The sequence below is a fragment of the Micropterus dolomieu genome, linkage group LG19, assembly GCF_021292245.1.
Source record: "Micropterus dolomieu isolate WLL.071019.BEF.003 ecotype Adirondacks linkage group LG19, ASM2129224v1, whole genome shotgun sequence".
In the NCBI taxonomy this organism is placed as follows: Eukaryota; Metazoa; Chordata; class Actinopteri; order Centrarchiformes; family Centrarchidae; genus Micropterus; species Micropterus dolomieu.
Genome location: NC_060168.1, coordinates 27,125,323 through 27,143,610, shown reverse-complemented (window position 1 = coordinate 27,143,610; position 18,288 = coordinate 27,125,323). Strand labels below are relative to the sequence as shown.

At 36.8% G+C, this 18,288-nt stretch overlaps 1 protein-coding gene across 1 annotated transcript in view; it reads right to left on the bottom strand.

The window, feature by feature from the left end:
* The window catches only part of rxfp1 (relaxin family peptide receptor 1), an 82,393-nt gene that overhangs the window by 14,418 nt on the left and 49,687 nt on the right, over nucleotides 1–18,288 (bottom strand). Inside the window, exons 4-12 of the mRNA XM_046031601.1 lie at nucleotides 9,876–9,981; nucleotides 5,990–6,061; nucleotides 4,906–4,977; nucleotides 2,830–2,901; nucleotides 2,487–2,558; nucleotides 2,217–2,285; nucleotides 2,001–2,072; nucleotides 1,701–1,772; nucleotides 760–831 (exon numbers count right to left, since the gene is read on the bottom strand). Of these exons, the coding sequence (XP_045887557.1) occupies nucleotides 760–831; nucleotides 1,701–1,772; nucleotides 2,001–2,072; nucleotides 2,217–2,285; nucleotides 2,487–2,558; nucleotides 2,830–2,901; nucleotides 4,906–4,977; nucleotides 5,990–6,061; nucleotides 9,876–9,981 (679 nt within the window). The remainder of the gene's footprint in view (nucleotides 1–759; nucleotides 832–1,700; nucleotides 1,773–2,000; nucleotides 2,073–2,216; nucleotides 2,286–2,486; nucleotides 2,559–2,829; nucleotides 2,902–4,905; nucleotides 4,978–5,989; nucleotides 6,062–9,875; nucleotides 9,982–18,288) is intronic.

Sequence of the window (18,288 nt, the reverse complement as noted above, 5' to 3'; positions counted from 1 at the left end):
ACAAGTTTCCCATCCTGTCTTGTTCTACCTATGACATCTTCTTATCTACCCACCACATGTGTTGTTTTCTGTTGGAGATGCAGTGCATAGACTGCCTACAATTTAAAGTTACAATAGTTTATTTTTATAAAATCAAAATGCCATTTTTGCTAGTATTTATGGTCTGCAATAGTCATTAATGTATTTCCAGTAATCAGTAATTATCTCTCTACATAGTAGTTTTTATTGGTAGTGGTGGAGTCTGTGGATTCAGTTTGCCTTGCAAGGGAATTACAGATATTTAACATGTAACCCAGCCCAATTATATCTCATTGATAGAAGCCTCACAAGTTCACTCTCTTCACACCGTGTCAGAGCTCTATCAAGTTTCTACTAATGCAAACACAACATCCTACTGCTCCTTCTCATTAAAAGTGCGTAACTGAGGAAACACAGTGTCACTTTTATTGTGAAGCAGCCACAGAAAATTCAATGCCTTTGTCATTGTGGTTAGTGCTGACTGCAATAAGTTATCAAAAATGCATCTATAAAACAAGACAATGGTGATTTTCTGCATTTTTTAGACAGTGCATGAAAAGATTTATTTATCTTTTATTTAATTTTAATCAAGGTAAATGTACTTTGCAAAAACCTTACTGATGGCTCTACACCAATTCCCTGACAGCAGGAGGATAAATCATATTAACTATTCACGGAAGGAAGAGATATCCTTGCATTCAGAACTCTATATCCCAGTGTATTTGTGTAAACATAACTCACAGTTGGAGCAAATCCTCCAGTAAGACAAAGAGATTGGGAGGAATCGCTACCAGTCTGTTGTTAGATAGATCCCTGCGCACAGAGACAAATACACAAACAAGAAACAAATATTGATGTACAACACAGGGTATCTGATGGATCCATACAGATATTTTAAAAATAAATTCATCCTCTCTTACACTGTACAGCGGGTGAATTGCCTAGCATGCACACTAAAAACAACAGCTCACCAATAAATACTGTCTGGTCCGTTTATCATCCATTCATTCAGTTACTGTATTCAGTATGTGCCAGGTTCATTTAATTCAAGTAATTAAGGCAGACTAATCAGACTAATTTCATGGCAAATTTAACAGAAATCTAACCTTATCTAACTTTATCATGGATGAAAAAGTCAGTCATGGGGAAATTTTTGACCTGACAAAAAGGTATGAGGCCCACCAAAATAATTAAGAATCATCCTCTGGGGACCACAAATATATCTACAAACAAAAATATACACAAACACAAACAAACCACAGACCCAAATGACCATGCTCAGGCCTAACAGCTAGAGGGGCACAAAAGAAGAAATGGCCTTCATTTACAAAATTAATGTATTTGTTCAATTAAGCCTTTATTCTGAATGTGAGATTGTTAGACACATGTCCTTGTTTGGTGTCAGATGTTGCTTTCAGCTATATTTAAAATTTCTACTACTCAGACAAGAAGTTACTGCGTCTTAAGGTTCATATACTTTATCAAGCATTGATTGTGAATGTTAAAACACTGCCTTGAAGATCATTTAAAAAAAAAGATTACAGAGGAAATTAGGTTATTCCAAGGGCGTCACAAACTTTTCTCTCGACAGTACATTTACTGTATTTTTCCATGCTATTTTTCTCATCTCATTCAATGTGCTGGTGTTTCTAAAGTCATCATCATCAACAAAAATAACTTACAATTCTCCAAGCTTCTGTAAGACTGAGAAAGCCTGTTCGTGTATATGGCTGATCCTGTTCCGCTGTAAAACTCTGAAGAAAGGCAATAAATACAAAAAAAGAATCACATTATTACTTTTTTACCTTCCTATTTCCATTTAATTAATTAATTCCAGCACTGATTCCATGTATAGGCTAGTAGCTGCAAATCAAACTTTGAGAAACTAAGGCTAATTTGCTAGCCTCTCATATAAATTCTGGCAAAAGTCAAAGCAAAACTTTGCATTTGCCATAGACTAAATTATGTAAATGTATACTCACAGGACTGTCAGCATACTGCATGAGTGTAATGAGACATTTCCAATGGTTTCAATGAGATTTCCCTCCAAATCCCTGCAAGAACATGTTACGGAATATACACACACAGAGGAAATATACAGGCCCACCAACACAAACACACATAGACAGAATAAATTCATCAAAAGACATGTCACTTTTATGACAAGACAGATTTTGATTTCTTGACATTCTACTTACAGCCAGTTCAATCTCGGCATTTCCCGACAAATGTCATCCAGCCTTGTCAAAGAGTTGTTCAACAAAACCCTGTCATTGATTGAGACACAATGTAACGAGGTGTAATGCATTTTCCTTCGGTGTTCAAAGGAGGAAAACCCAATTCAGTCTAAACTAAAACAACAAAGGCTCTTAATACCAGACCATTTGATGATTTTGGAGAACATCACAGTAAAGAAAAACAGAAAAAATATCTGACTGGTGTAGCATGAAATAAAAATAAATACTCACAGTAAAACAAGTGAGTTCAGTCCTGCAAAGGTCATGGGGGATATTTCATAGATGTTGTTATTTTCCAGGATCCTACAACAAAAAATAGGAAATGGTTTCAGCCTCATTTGCAGAATATTGATTCAGAAGAAACTGCATCAATTGAGATATGTGTGATGTATTACCTTTATGCAAGAAAAAGAAAACAAAATCTGCTTTATCAGTGGGAATTATTTATCACAGACTTCTCCTTTTCCTATGGTAAACCAATATTTAAAGAAAGTAAAATATCCTAATATACTATTCATGCAGCATTCTATATTCTTTCGCTGAATAACTTTATTTTAGTAGAGAATAAACATACAACCACTCCAACTTGTGCAGGTCCTGGAACACCCCCGGCATCAGGACAGATATTTTGTTATAGCTCAGATATCTAAGAGAGAGCAGACGGGTTTGGAAGGTTACCTGAAGAGAATGCTCTAGGAACATGCTGAATAAACTAAAACTTGCATAGCTAAGTAGTTTCAACCAAGTATTCTACCTGCATTCCACAGTTCATCCTTCCATAGTTTCCTAGCTTTTCTTTACTGGTTAATATGCACTCCCTTGATTTTGTCAATTTATGTATTTATATACACAATATCCTCTTCTGTTGCAATACGTCTGCACAACACAAACCCAGAGTAAAGCACATGTAAATATCTGCCACGTTGTTCTTTCTCTGCAAATAGTATTATTTTTCTCTATTCTTTTTTTATTCTTATATAACTTGCATCAGTTTATTTCACATTTATATATTTCTTGATTTTTTTATGTCAACTGTATATTTGTCTATGTGTAGCACCTTATTACCAAAGAAAATTGCACATGTAAAATACTAATTGGCAATAAAGCGCTTTATGATTCTGATTGTTCTTATTCTATGCTCTTCTGTGAAAGCTTTCCATAATATTTAGGAAACAAAGTTGAATCCTGAAACTTCAAATTAAAACAGCTGTAGTGTCAGTTATAACTTACATAATTAACAGTGACAAGTAACAAGCTGTAGCACTAATTTAAAGTTAAGCCAGAGACTCTTAATTTCACTAGCTGTAATCACAGCTGCCACTGGCAAATTTACTCAAAAAAAGAATAATGTTATTTTTCTAATAAATGTTGGCTAAATTATTCACATTCACTATAGAAACTAGGAAGGTTTACATAGAAGTTGACTATTCTCTGAGGGACTGGTTTAACAAACCTTGACAACAAGCAACTGTTATTTTATCTGAATAAAAAGAGTGTTTGATAAGAAAAGTTTGTGATTATTTTAAGTGCAATAATATCCTGTTTACTACTATGTAGACCAGAAATATGGGCCTCTAAAAATAATTGCATGTTATAGAAAATATATCAAGCAATAAAAGACTTATGGCTGTTAGAGAGAACCAAGACTGTGGATCGCATCACTTTAGTTCTTCTGGCTTCCTGCGTGTCAAATAATTGATTATAAAATCCTTCTGTTGGTTTATAAAGCACTGAATGGTTTAGGGCAAAAATTCAGTTCTGCTGCTCTATTATGAACTGTCCACCTCTCATATCATCTGGGACAGGTCAGCTCACTGTGCCTACAGTCAAAACTAAACATGGAGAAGCAACATTTAGTTTTTATGCACCACATGTCTGAAACATACTTCTAGAAAACTTTAAGTCCGCTCTAACTCTCAGATCTTTTAAGTCAAGGCTCAAAACTATTTATTAAGTTAAATTTGGGACTACTTATTCACGTCTTTCATGGACTTCGTAATTTTTATCCCACAGTTGAAAATATTTGGTCTTATTTTAATCTTGTATTTTACTTTGTTGCATTCCTTGTGAATCCTATTTTTGTGTGTCTTTTTATACTGCCTTGTGTTTCTTTTTCATCTAATGCCTCACAGCATCAGCGTGGCATTAACAAGGATCTGCTCTGCTCTCTGAGGAAGCTCGCAGAGAATCTGAGCAGGAATCAGGAAGTTAGAGAACTAATAATAATAAGAGAACCTTATATAACCTTATTTACACCTTTAAACATACATGAATATTAAATGGTAGTTAAATTAACAATAACAAAAATATACTGAATTATGAGGAGGTCGGCATGGTAATGAAGCAGAAAATAACATTGCCATTTGCTGTTTTGGTGATCCATGTGGGCTGGACATTTGTATGTGCATGATGCAATAACTAAGTGTCAGGTTATCATAGCCATGTTCTGTTAATATGATTCAACATTACAAGTAAGAAACATGAATGAAACAGCTCAACTTCAGTAGTAAATAAAAGGCAAAATTTATGTTGTGCTTTTATCCTAAGCGCTTTCAAAGGTTTTTGCACTTCGACGTGACAACGTGCAACCTGCTCAGTCTGTTCATAAAGCTGGATTAAACTGGTATGCATAAAAAATGACACAACTTACAGCCTTGTTAAATTGTACAGCCCTCTGAATGCGTCAGGACTCACATCTCGAATTCTGTTGTGCTGGAGATATCTACAAAAACAAGCACAAAACAGTTTGTAAATCATTTGAATTCTAAATGAACAATGCGAGAAAAATTAATTAAGCCTTGGTCATGTTGGTTTATAGGAAAAACACACATATAATACATAAATTTTGCTGTTGGAGTGAGAAATACAACTTTGTTTACAAGAACGACTAGGGATATTAGCCCAGCTGAGAGAATTACTATTTAATATCAAACAATTGTGGTCTGTTTGGCACCTGCCATCGTCTTTTAAAGCACATACTGTGAGCTCCACTGACAGCTGCGTTTTGTCTCTTTGTGTATTTCACACACCTGACAATTCATTCTGATGTTTGTTTATGCATATCTCAGGAAAGTTTTCAATCCGATCAAACCTTCAGTGCAGCAACTGAAGGCTGACACAGCCAAATGGTTCCTGGCGGAGGATAAGACCTATTTTCCTGCAGTCAGTAGCACTGTGTGAGGTTGATAAACACTGCAAGTCGGCAACGAATGAATCTGTACGCGGAACAGAACAATCACTTCTGTCCATATTCCCATAAGTCGTCTTAGGTTTACACATCAGCTTTGTAGTTGTGAAATTCATTTGTTGTATTTGTCACTCAAAGGCTAGTCATTATCTCGGTATCATGAAGGCATTAAGGTTTAATAAATGAATAGTGCAAGCTCTCATGCATGCTAATAACCCTAATTTTCAGAAAATGACTCTATTTGGTAGGACAGTAATAAATGCGGAAAAATATATATAATGTACTGTAAACATATATTTATATATATACATATATACATACATATATACACATACATACATATATATATACATACATACATATATACACATACATACATATATACACATACATACATATATATATACATACATATATACACACATACATATATATATATATATATACATACATACATATATACACATACATACATATTTATACATATATATTTATATATGTATATATATATATATAAAACGCAAATGATACTTCATGAGAAACTCACAGTTTCTGTAGACTCTGGTACTTAAAGAATGTGTTTGCTCTCAGTTTCTGAAGCCGGTTCATTTGTAGGGACCTGAAGGATAGGAAGAGGTTCAAAATCATCATATAGAATGAGGTTTACAACATGAACAATACTCATCACGATTAAGTACTGCTGTATTTGAACAGCTGACCAGCTCACCACTTCAGACTGTTTTAACACGTGCGTTTAAATTTTATTGGGTTAAAATTTGTAATTAATGGAGAATGTGATCACAAGACATCTCAAGGTTCTCTCTCTCTCTCTCTCTCTCTCTCTACATACATATATATACACACACACACACACACACACACACACACACATATATATATATATATATATATGTGTGTGTGTGTGTGTAAAGAAATTGGATTTTATTTTATGGCATATATATATATATGCCATAAAATAAAATAAAATGCATAAACATGGCAAACCTATTGGTCTTTTTAATTCAGTTTTGTCATCTCAAAGAGACTCCATTCATCCAGTTTATCCAGCTGTTAATTCCAAAGCTTTTAACGGATTAAAGGCCAATTAAAGACTCATCCACTCACACACTGTCATGTCAAGCACTTGGAAGTGGTCATTTTTGGGAAGGTGTTAGATTTTCTTACTGTTAACTTTCTATGACATATAATTATGATTACAGGCATTATGATTAATTATGAGTCAAATTCCCCTATGGACAGAGGCACAATTTATTTTCATAGAAATTTCTCCATAGGGAAATTAGGTGAAAATCACAGATTCTCTACTATCCCACATTTGTAACATTTCAGAATTAATCTTTTTGTATAAAGGCCCATTGTGTGTAACCTTAAGGCCAAATGCTCAGGATTAATGTATGACCGACTTCATAAGAAGCTGATTTTTCTAAACCTGCACTGTTATATCGGCTATCATTCTTCTTCTTTTCTTTTATTGCTACACCGCTGCTCTTTAAGGTGCATTACCACCACCAACTGTGGATTTGTAGAAACTGTAGGACAGCTGTTGTTGTCCTTTTCATTTGTGGACATGGTCAGTCTTAAAGGGAGACCTAAACACCCTAAAACAACAATTTTATTTACCAGCATCTGAGCATTTTGACTCTAGCAGAAACTGATAGGTATTAAGTAATTAACTAGCAACATTATTGCATTGTGAAACAGATGAACAGGTGTCTGGGAACTGAGTGTCAAAACTTAACCCCACTAAATATTTATTATAATTTTTCTAATTCATATAAAAACAGTAATCTAACTCATTAATTTCACTTTGGCTCATACTAAAAAATAGACACACGTGTGTTACAACCGTGACTTATTGGACCCAGTCAGGAAGTGATGGATGTGGATGTCTGCGTAATTGTTTTGAAAACTCTCGGTTTCCACCTGTCCAGACTAAAACACAATCCTACAGTATTATAACTTAGCAGCGTTTTCAAAAGTCTCAAAAGTTTCAGGGTTTTGATAACATCAGGATAGTGTGAACGCTAGCTGTAAACGACGGCAAAAGTTGTGTTTCAAAACAAAAACATATAAGTGTGGATGTGGCCTAAATCTTTCCAGAAGAAAATCCTCTAATGATAGACCTTTTGTGTTTACACTTCCAGTACAACAGCAGTTACAGTAACATGAATAGAAAGAGTGCCACCTAAACAAAGTAATCCTTAACAGAAAGTCTAGGAAAAAATATGTCACTTTGCTGAGAAGGCTGACGGACAAATTAACCTCAAGGTGCACAAAGAAGAACACTACAGCAACATAAGCTTAGAAATCAAAACCTCTTTTTGGAATGTAATTCGGGTCTCTACAGCTTATTTCACTACCTGCAAAATGAACTCTTATCTCTGTCAATGACTGAAATATCTAAACAAGACTAGACTGTAAAATCAGCATGCTAACATGCTCACAATGATAATAAGATGGTAAACATCAACATCTTTTTGTCATTGTGACCTACATTTAGTAGGTCCAATGTTTCCTTGTTCACTGTCTTAGTTTAGCATATTAGCATGTAAACATTTGCTAATATACACTAAACACAAAATGCAGTTGAGGCTGATGGGAATATCAGTTTTCTGGTGTTTGGTTATAAACCAAAGTATTAGAAAAATAAAAACTTAGACCTGATGGTAGCGCTAGATGAAAAGTCAGGGGATCTAAGTTGTTAAAATTCAATCTGAGTGGGACACTACTATGTGGGTAAAATGTCATGCCAATTTATCAAATAGTTGTTGAGACATCACTCAAAGTCATAGTCAACCACACAACCAGTATCATCAAAGTCCAGATTCATCCTCTGGGCACCATGAATGTCTGTACAAAATTTCATGGCAACTGATCCAGTAGTTCCCTGCGATGGACTGGCGACCTGTCCAGGGTGTACCCTGCCTTTCGCCCAATGTCAGCTGGGATAGGCTCCAGCCCCCCGCGACCCTGTACACAGGATAAGCGGTTGACGATGGATGGATGGATGGATGATCCAGTAGTTGTGGAAAGTTATTTCTTATTTCACCATTTTAATTTTTCTTTCTACACTGTATCTACAGTGTTTACTCACTACTTGAATCTGCTCACCTCCCTTCAGTTCTTCTCCCCCAAAACTCACACACACCTACACCTCTGGTCTCTTACTGCAAACACACCGGCTTGCCCCACCTCTTTCTGTTTCTCTCTGCTGACTTTCTTCATCAGTAGTATGTTTTATTAAGTTGCTGAAAATACATAGAACTCGTCTTTTGGATTTTTCAACCCGCAATTCTATTTTCACAGCAGCAAGTGCGCCGAATGTGGAGGACACTTGTTAATAAAGCACCCTATCGACCATCTACCAAATAACATTTGCACTGGTGTGTTCACTGTTGCTTTACCTGGCCTGTGCTTTAAAAATATTCACCGTGTCCACATCTTGTAATGTAATACCAGATAGCATCTATGTTTTTCTCTGCAAAATTCTAAAATGGATTGTCAAAGCTCATCCAAGTAAAGTTATATATGGACATTACATTTACTATGGGTGTGTTCATGCCCCAAAAAGGAGAAAAACTACAGATTTTTGAGACCTCATCACTTATCCCCTGGACCACCATGAGGCCATATATAGGCTATTGTTATACAGCTATTTTGCCATCTACCCAGACCCACTCCACGTTGTATATGGATCACAAAAGTCTCTTGCTTTGGTCAGCTGTACTTTAAACACACAAAGAGTGACAGGCTCTTTGAACATTTCTAGGCAGTGAGGTTCAGAGGAGAGAAAAAAAGTGGGGCAGCTACAAAACATCATATAACCCAAATACGCCACAAAGAAAACGATGCTGTACCAATGACAAGGCAGATACTTTGTAAGAGATAATAAGCCTGGTAATTGCGTTGATATTCCAGGTCATATAAAACAAACTAAATGCATGTGATAAAAAAGGGTAATGTACTGATCAAACTTCGACACACTTTGTAATAAATACAAGGTTTTAGGTCTTTGTCGAATATATGTTAAGAAGACAAAAAGTATTTTGTACTTTTGTTTATTAAATCTTGAATTATACACTTTTGACAAAAGACTCACCAGATGTGAGAAGTGAGTGATACTGGCTCTTACAAGACTTTCAAAGACATACACTACTTATCAGCTGAATGTGAAGGGGTTGCATTTGTCACTTCCACTCCATCCAGAGATTCTTCTTTAATTCTGGTTTCATGTAACTTACTGACTCATCCTGTGGCAATGACAGGTACTCGTGGTGGCAGGGTGGCGTTTTGGAGGGGGTGGGGAGGTCAACACTTCTCACATGCTCTAACAGTCACTGCCAGAGATGGAGGCTTCCTCGGGATTGCTTGAGCTTTAATATATTGAAAATAGGAGGATATCTTCTACTCACATCATGGTGACATTCATCGCCACCACTGGGATGTCTTGAAGCTGTGCTCCATCACAGTCCAGCTCCAAGTCTCGGCACTGGCAGAGCTCAGGAACGACACCTAGCACTGGAGAGATGGAAGGCAGAGGGAAGGGACATCAAAGGATGCATCAATCTGCTGAGTGTCAAGACTGAAGCTGTTTGGAAGAATGGCAACCTAGTCCTGCTGTAAGAGAATATAAATCCTAAGATTAAAGCAGCAGAGAAAAAATTAAAGCAGAATGTGACTTGGAGGTGAAACACGGGTTGGCAATAGTCAATAACAGAACCAGGTTCTCTCAAGATTGCTTATTGAATATTCCTGTGTCAATCCAGCTTTCATTATCTTTCATTAAATCCCAGATTGGATGTGCAAGATGGGGTGAAACTGGGCAGATTGTTTAATCAAGCCTGAAAGCACATGGTAGATGACAGATCAGAATAAGCCACAAGGGGCAGTTAACAAAAGGCTCACCTTTGACAGGCAAACACATTTTCATTAACAGACTAAACAGAGATAATTACACATTTGAGACAAGTCATGTTTAACTCCCATTTCAGCTAACTGAATGTTTTCAGAGTAAAAAAAGCTGATTGGCAGAGATGTTCCAAAAAAAAATTCACAGGTTTTTAATTTATTTTTTGATGGATCAGTATTGGCTATATAAACTTTTATATATTTATTGTTGTTTGTAGTTTCAATAAGTGTCCTCCAGTAACTCATCAGTGTACTGTGATGTTGAGCAAACAGCATTGTCTTTAGTTCAATCCATGCTGAGTAATTATGGATCTCTTAGCTCTGTTACTGGTGTGGCTGATGTTTCACCTTGCCCGGAGTTTTGGCTACATTTTCATTAACTTCCAACCACCACACCTAGATCCAGTACAGCAGAGAACTTCTCCTCCAAGTGGACTTTAAAATGGTCAACAAGTTTCAAACTAGCGGCCTATAGGACTGCACCGACAGACCACACCGCAAGTTGAGGACTAGGAAGCGGAAGCGAAGATATCCTACGACCCCAGATGAAAACCCCTGGTAGTTGGCTTGTTATTTATGCTTTTCATCAAGTTTATTATTTAAACTATTTGTAATTATTTCGCTTCCGATTTCTGCGCTGTGCTCTTTTATTTGTTCTGCCTTTTTCTCCCGCAGTTGTTTTGTTTTCACTGCTGTTTGTTGCTGTTTTTCAGCTGGTTGTCTCTTGTCATTTTCCTACCTATACCACCCCTCCCCGTTTTCCTGCAGGTATCTTCGTTTTCGGCAATTGATGTATTTTCTGTCGTTTCCTCTTGTCAGCCCCCCCGCGCCATCCTCTTATAGTTGCTGTCCTTTCTCTGTGGTGTTTGTTTGTGTGATGTTTGTGCTCCCCAACCCATTTCCGCCCCCGAGTCTTTTCAGACTTAAAACTCCAAAATCTGTCTGGCAAAACACAGAATCCAGCTCCTCATACTGCATACGTGACTACTGGGCCGGACAGGGTTAAAAAAAAAAGAGGATGAAAACCCCTTTCTCATATAATTTCTCGCAATTATTTTTTAATTATCTCTAGTGTTAATCTTGTGGCTTGTGGGGACACCAATGTCCAGAATTTTATATATATACGCCGTAAAACTTTGATTAATAGCCTAGGCTTTTATTTGCTAAGATCAGACAGAGAGCACTTCACTTGGCAGTATTCACAACTTGGATTAATTTCATGAAAAGCTGTTTTGATTCTTTTGATCAGCAGACCCTTACAGAGTAAAGGAAAAATACTCAAGGAACAAACACATTCGGACTTAATGATTGCTTCAAAGGTAACGGGAGTTGCAATTTTTTTTCCCCATCTCCTGTAGCCTACCATGCTGTTCTGGAAAATCTATAAGAATTAGACTTTGGGGCTTGTTGTTTCCGTTAAATGAACTACTGAATGATTGAATTATTGTGGAGAATCTAACCGATATAACGATGTGTAACATGTCCATACTGACATATTGCTCATATGTAGTGTTGTAGTACTCAAAACCGGTCTTGGTCTCGAGACCGCATTTGTACTTGGTCTTGCCTCGGTCTCTGACATTGAGGACTCAGGATTTTATTTCAAGACCATAACTTTGGGAATATCAATAAATTGCATTGTCTGATTTATTAACGTTATTAACTTTTACTGCCAGCATAGACATAGGTAAGCTATATGTACGTGACGTTAGCAGACCTAGCAAGCTTACGTATTTATACTGTATTTGTATGATATGCTATATAATGCATGTTTCAGGGCACTAATTTCAGTTGCTTGCCAGTTATTTGCCACCTAGCTAGGTGTGCACAAGCTACCTAATTTAGTTAACAAATTGAGGGGAGTAGCTAATGCAATTAGTTTGTTAGTCTGAGAACAGGGCATGTGGTGATAACTTGTTCAATTACAGTTAAAATTTTGCTTCTGATAAGCAATGATGAGACAGGCCACATACAGCTATGTAGCTAATGTGTAAGTTAAGTTACATCACTGTTAGCAACTGTCAGCTGCATACAGCTCCGGACATAAAATCAATCACAAATGAAATAAATTTTTCTATTAAGATATTTATTTTGTTGAGGAAAAGGGACTGAAAAACATATATTCCTTGATTTAACTCATGCATTTTTGATGAAAATGATTGTGTTAATTACCAATATTGAATGATGACATTTTTTATCATATTGGCCATATCACCCAGCTCTGTTAAGTGGATGGTAAACATGGAAAAGGATTGTTGAATAAAGATGCTTAAGTTGATTTCACCTCTTGGTGTTTGTATGTGGATGTTTTTATAGGAATGTGGATCTTTCAGATAAATTTGAGAAGTGCCTATTATCTCGTTCCACATTTTATTGTGTGTCATGTAATGTGGGGAACTGGTCTTGGTCTTGACTCTGTCTCGCCCTCCTTCAGTCTTGGTCTTGACTTGGTTTAGCCCCTAAAAGGCTTGGTCTTGTCTCCGTCTCAATAAACTCTGGTCTTGGTCTTGACTTGGTCTCGGTTTGGGTGGTCTTGACTACAACACTAATAATATGTTTAAACATTAACATTTTCTATTAATGATCTAAGCAGCTTAGAAGCAGCGAAAGCGGGCAACCTGGCAGGGTTTTATACACCCAAAGAACTTGTATAAAAACCAGACCAGGCGTTTAATCGAGGCCTGCGTTCATTTTTTCATTTGAAAAAAGAATTCTTACTGGTATCATAGTGCTCCTTCGGGCTCATTTCCTTAATAACATCTTATCATATCTCGCCAACATAGCACTTCCCATAAAACAGCTCTATTGTTAGGATTTCAGACAAGATCCTTTAATAGTTTTACTTTACTTTTAATAGTTTTATTTTACTTTTGGGGGATGAGGTAGAGAACAAGACAAAAACAAGTCAAACTACATCTGTGTGTCTTGAGTTCTGCGTTGTGTATCTGCTAATGTGAGTACTGCTTTGCTATACTAAATCTGAATGAGTGAATGAAAATAAAATATGCATTGGCAACCCCCGTGGAAATACTAAATGCTTAACTCTAGCAGTTTTACTATAATGCAGGACCACGCAATAGCTCCAACTTCAGCATAAAGACAATAATATGAAAGTTCTTGGAAATAATAATAGAAAAGTGGTTGTCCATGTTTCAATGTCAATTTAAAGTCATTTGAAATGCTGCAAATGAATCTAAAAGGAACTGTACAAAAATACCAAAGAGGTAGGAAAGGTATATCAAGGTTAGGAAAATAGCAACAACTATTATTGTTATGTACAAATCTTACAAATGGTGCTGCCATAAAAATATGTCCCTGCAGTATATCCTTCAATAAATTCAAATGTTCAGAAATGTTCAAATATATTTTATCTGACATATTTATGGAAGGTCATGTACAAAATACTCTAAACGTACTTTGTTTAATATACATTCTTTGTTCTTTATTTGAGTCAGTGAGATTGCGATCAAGTCGAGTGACGTCATCTTGGGGTAAAGGTCATCATTGTGCTCCTTACGTTGTATGCTTGCTAGTTTGCTATTTGAGATAATACTACAGCAAAGTGATCTAATCCTAAGAGCTGTGCATCAAAGAAAGAAGTACAGCATAACTTCAATTTATAGCCCAAGCTTTTATTTGCTTCATTCACTGAACTCACCCTGCCTTTATTTTGTGTCTATATGGGACAGGCCTTTAATACCTTTGGCAAAATCTCTTGCTTTGCAAAGATGGGAAATTGGCAACTATAAAATTGTTTATTTATATAAACAAATTTCTTGTATAAACAAACTAGGGGTCACATTTCAGTAACAAATCATTTATTTGCACTAGGCAAACCTCATGCAGAGAGAAAGAGAGATTGGAGACACTACTGAAGAAAGGATGAAAGCCAAAGGTTATGGTTAATATGTCTGTGTCCAAGAGTAATTTGGCTTCTCTTCATATAGATCCTTTGAGATAAATTATATCGCTAAGTGCATGCTAGGCTGATAAGAGGAGCATTAACTGCAGGTGTGCTGTTTTACACATCTTCTGAATCATCCTTCATTCTCTTATTCTCATTTCCGGTGTGAAGTCTATGCCTGTGCTTGTACTTCAGAAAGTGCAGGTGGAGAGTGGCAATAATCAGGGGTGATAACTGCTGTGCATTACAGCACCACATCATTTTTTAATTACCACATCAACCAAATCAACATGCCTCAAGGCTGACTATAACACTGGTGATAGATTTTTTCAGTCCTTTGGAGTAAATGGTGATCACTGTGAATGTGTTCTAAATACGTAAAGTCTATTTTAATTAACGTATAAGCTCAGCCTTCCGCTTTTAAAAGAACAAAACCCTGGCTATCACGGTGGAATTTTGGTTAAGTTCAGACTGCAGGCCTTAATGCTCAATTATAAATTATTTCCCAGATCAGATTTTTTTTTTGACAGTTCAAATTATTACTTAAATGTGGGCCATATCAGACTCCAGTGTGAACTGTCCGCAGCCTGAAAGTGAACCGCATGCACAGAAGAATAACACAACGTCACACGCAGCAGCATGCTGTGGTACAGAAGTGAAAAGAGCCACAAAGGCTAGCTCTGGTTAGCTCCTACATGCTAACCCTCTCATTTTCACGGGAGACTTACGTTTTTCATTGTCCTCTCATGGGTCACATTTATCCCGGATTATGATCGGATTATAAGTGTTCACAACTTTCTGTTCTTTTTGGTACGGTTCTGTACGGTTTCGCTGTACAACGCATCTGCCAGACAACCCAAACCAGGCAAATCCTGCTGGGCTTTATTTTTGGAAATACAAAGGTAGGTGTACATTGATATTGTGCACATTCCGAGGATGGCATGGATTCTCAGTGAATGCAGCATAGATGTTAGCTTTCAAACAACTGTCATATTAGTGGGAGAGTCAAGGTGCATGAGCGGAGAGAGAGGTATGTATTTAGAAGAAGATTTTTAACTTCACTGTGAGCATAAATTGTCATGGCTTAAAATGAAACCTGACAATTTGATTTACTTTGACTTGTTTGGGTTTTCATGTTTGGGACTTTGTAATTTAGTGCAGATGGCAAATTAAAAGTATAATTATGTCAACAATTAGGCCATGCATTATTCATCTTTGCATAGATAAAGTCTGACAAACTAACTGCCAACTAAATATACAGCTTTCAAATTAAAATACATTTAATGAAAGTGCCTGATAAAAAACATTAACTGATAGTAATTATACTTCATTTAACTCGAGAAGACCTGATTCAGTTAATGGAAAAACAGATACAAATGGGGGTTTTTACATGCAAAAACAAAATCCAAACCCAATTTGCATTGTATATACGCATTGTGGTGGGTATAACGTGGTAATGCTAATTTAAAAAAAAAGGTTATCTCCAGTGGGAAGAGTTGAATTTGTAAAGTCCGTCTTAATCTTTTATCCTTTAGATACAATGATGAGCATGTTATGTATGAATGTAATGCATTTTTATCACTTTTGTGTATTCAAAGTTAGTGGTTTATTATCTTTTCTGTCCCATTTAAGTTTTAGAAATTGCAGCTGAATCCTTTTATCTTCAGAAATAAGAAGAGCTTAAGTGCCTCTTTTGTGCTCTCTGTATATACTGTAAAACTTCAAATGATAGCTGAGTCCCAAACAGCCGCCTACCCCGTTTACTGGCCTGGTGTGGGAACACATTTTGACAAATAAACACAGGTCTCAATTAAACGTCTGGTCTGGTTTTCATAGAAGTTGTTTGGATGTATAAAACTCTTAAACCATGCTGAGTCGCCCGCTTTAGCTGCTTCTAAGCTGCTTAGATCGTTAATACAAATACTAATGTTTAAACTTATGATCAATATTTCAGTATGGACATGCTACACATCGTTAGATCGGTCAGTTCATTTAACGGAATAAACGAGCCCCAAAGTCTAATTCTTATAGATTTACCAGTGTAACCGGCATGGTAGGAAAGAGATGAGAAAAAAAAAATGTGCCGACTCCCGTTACCTTTGAAGCACTTGTTAAGTCTGAATGTGTCTGTTCCTTGATTATTTATATTCCTTTGTAATGGTTCACCGATCAAGATCAAGAATCAAAACAGCTTTTCATAAATATTAATCCAAGTTGTGAATCCTGTCATGTGAAGTCCATTGCTTTCTGTCTGCTAACGTCTGCCACACTTTTCTCATCCTGCACCCTGTTGTCGTTTTTGTTACGTTGCTGCCTTCAAAACAAAAGTGCATAAGACGGAGCTAGATCAAATGAATGCCGTATATTTGATAGCAATATTCTGTTTGAAATAAATAAACTGTTTCATAGTAGCCTATTTCAGTTTTGTGCAACAGAAATTAAAGGCCTGTCCGGTTTGGACGCCTGTCCCAAATAAAGGCAGAGTCAATTCAGTGATTTTAGCAAATAAAAGCCCAGGCTATTAAATAAAGTTTTACAGTATTTCATTTTCGTTGCTCATGTTCTCTTAAATTTTAATCACTGTAGATACATTTGATATGCTTCCTCTGTCTTGGTTATATAGTAGCGTATAGTAGATATATAGTAGATAAGCTGTCAGTATGCTTCATCAGAACTGCATGTTTGATGGGCGAACAGCTTCGGACACAAGTTGGAACTATTTCTTTTCTAGTATAACCTGGCACTTACTGTCTGTTGGTTTGGATTGACGGGGTTGTGATTGCCAGAACACTGGCTCTAATTGACAAACTTCTTATTACTTAAAATTGCAGGGCACAGTGCAGAGCAATTGTCATTGCTACTTTCCGCAACTGACGCAGTTGTCATTTACACACCCAGGGCCCACACTGTGTAAGCAGCAAATGTACTTGTGCCCATCTGTGCGCCCATGAGAGTGTTGGTATTAAAATGAGGTGCGGTCAGGCGCATTGTTGGCACATTGCTATCTTGAAGCAGCAAAAATTCATTGTGCAAATGGCCAACAAAAACCTGGTATTTCCTGTTATTTTCTGTAAAGGGTGGATTGTTCAGATAGTTAGATGCACCTGCATAGGAGCATTCTAGTGATGTGCAGATCACATTTATATTCATGAGCACCTGCATCTGTGTTCATTTATGCACGAGGCAGAACAACATAACTTCATTGATTATTTCAATCTCCCGACACACCGACAGGATCGGTCAGGATGCACTGACAGCAGCCACTGTAACCATTACAGTAAATTGTTAAACACTCATGCATCAATACAACACACGATAAAAAAAATCACTGAAGATAGAGACTCACGACTAATTCATCGTAGTTTATAATAATTCAGTTTAGTCAGGATAGACACGTTTCATAGAAGATACAAGAGTATATAATGCGGAACTGTCTGTCACTGTTAACAGTGACTCCACAGAACTGTAGAGTAATATCAGGCTTCATGCTCAAAGAACTCTATGTCTCTCTCATCCACTTGAGCCCTCTCTCTCTCTGCTGTAAGTCTGCACCACACTTTTTTCATTTATTTACACTACCGTTCAAAAGTTTGGGGTCACCCAAACAATTTTGTGTTTTCCTGAAAAGTCACACTTATTCACCACCATACGTTGTGAAATGAATAGAAAATGGAGTCAAGACATTGACAAGGTTAGAAATAATGATTTGTATTTGAAATAAGATCTTTTTTACATCAAACTTTGCTTTCGTCAAAGAATCCTCCATTTGCAGCAATTACAGTATTGCAGACCTTTGGCATTCTAGCTGTTAATTTGTTGAGGTAATCTGGAGAAATTGCACCCCACGCTTCCAGAAGCAGCTCCCACAAGTTGGATTGGTTGGATGGGCACTTCTTGCGTACCATACGGTCAAGCTGCTCCCACAACAGCTCAATGGGGTTCAGATCTGGTGACTGCGCTGGCCACTCCATTACCGATAGAATACCAGCTGCCTGCTTCTGCTCTAAATAGTT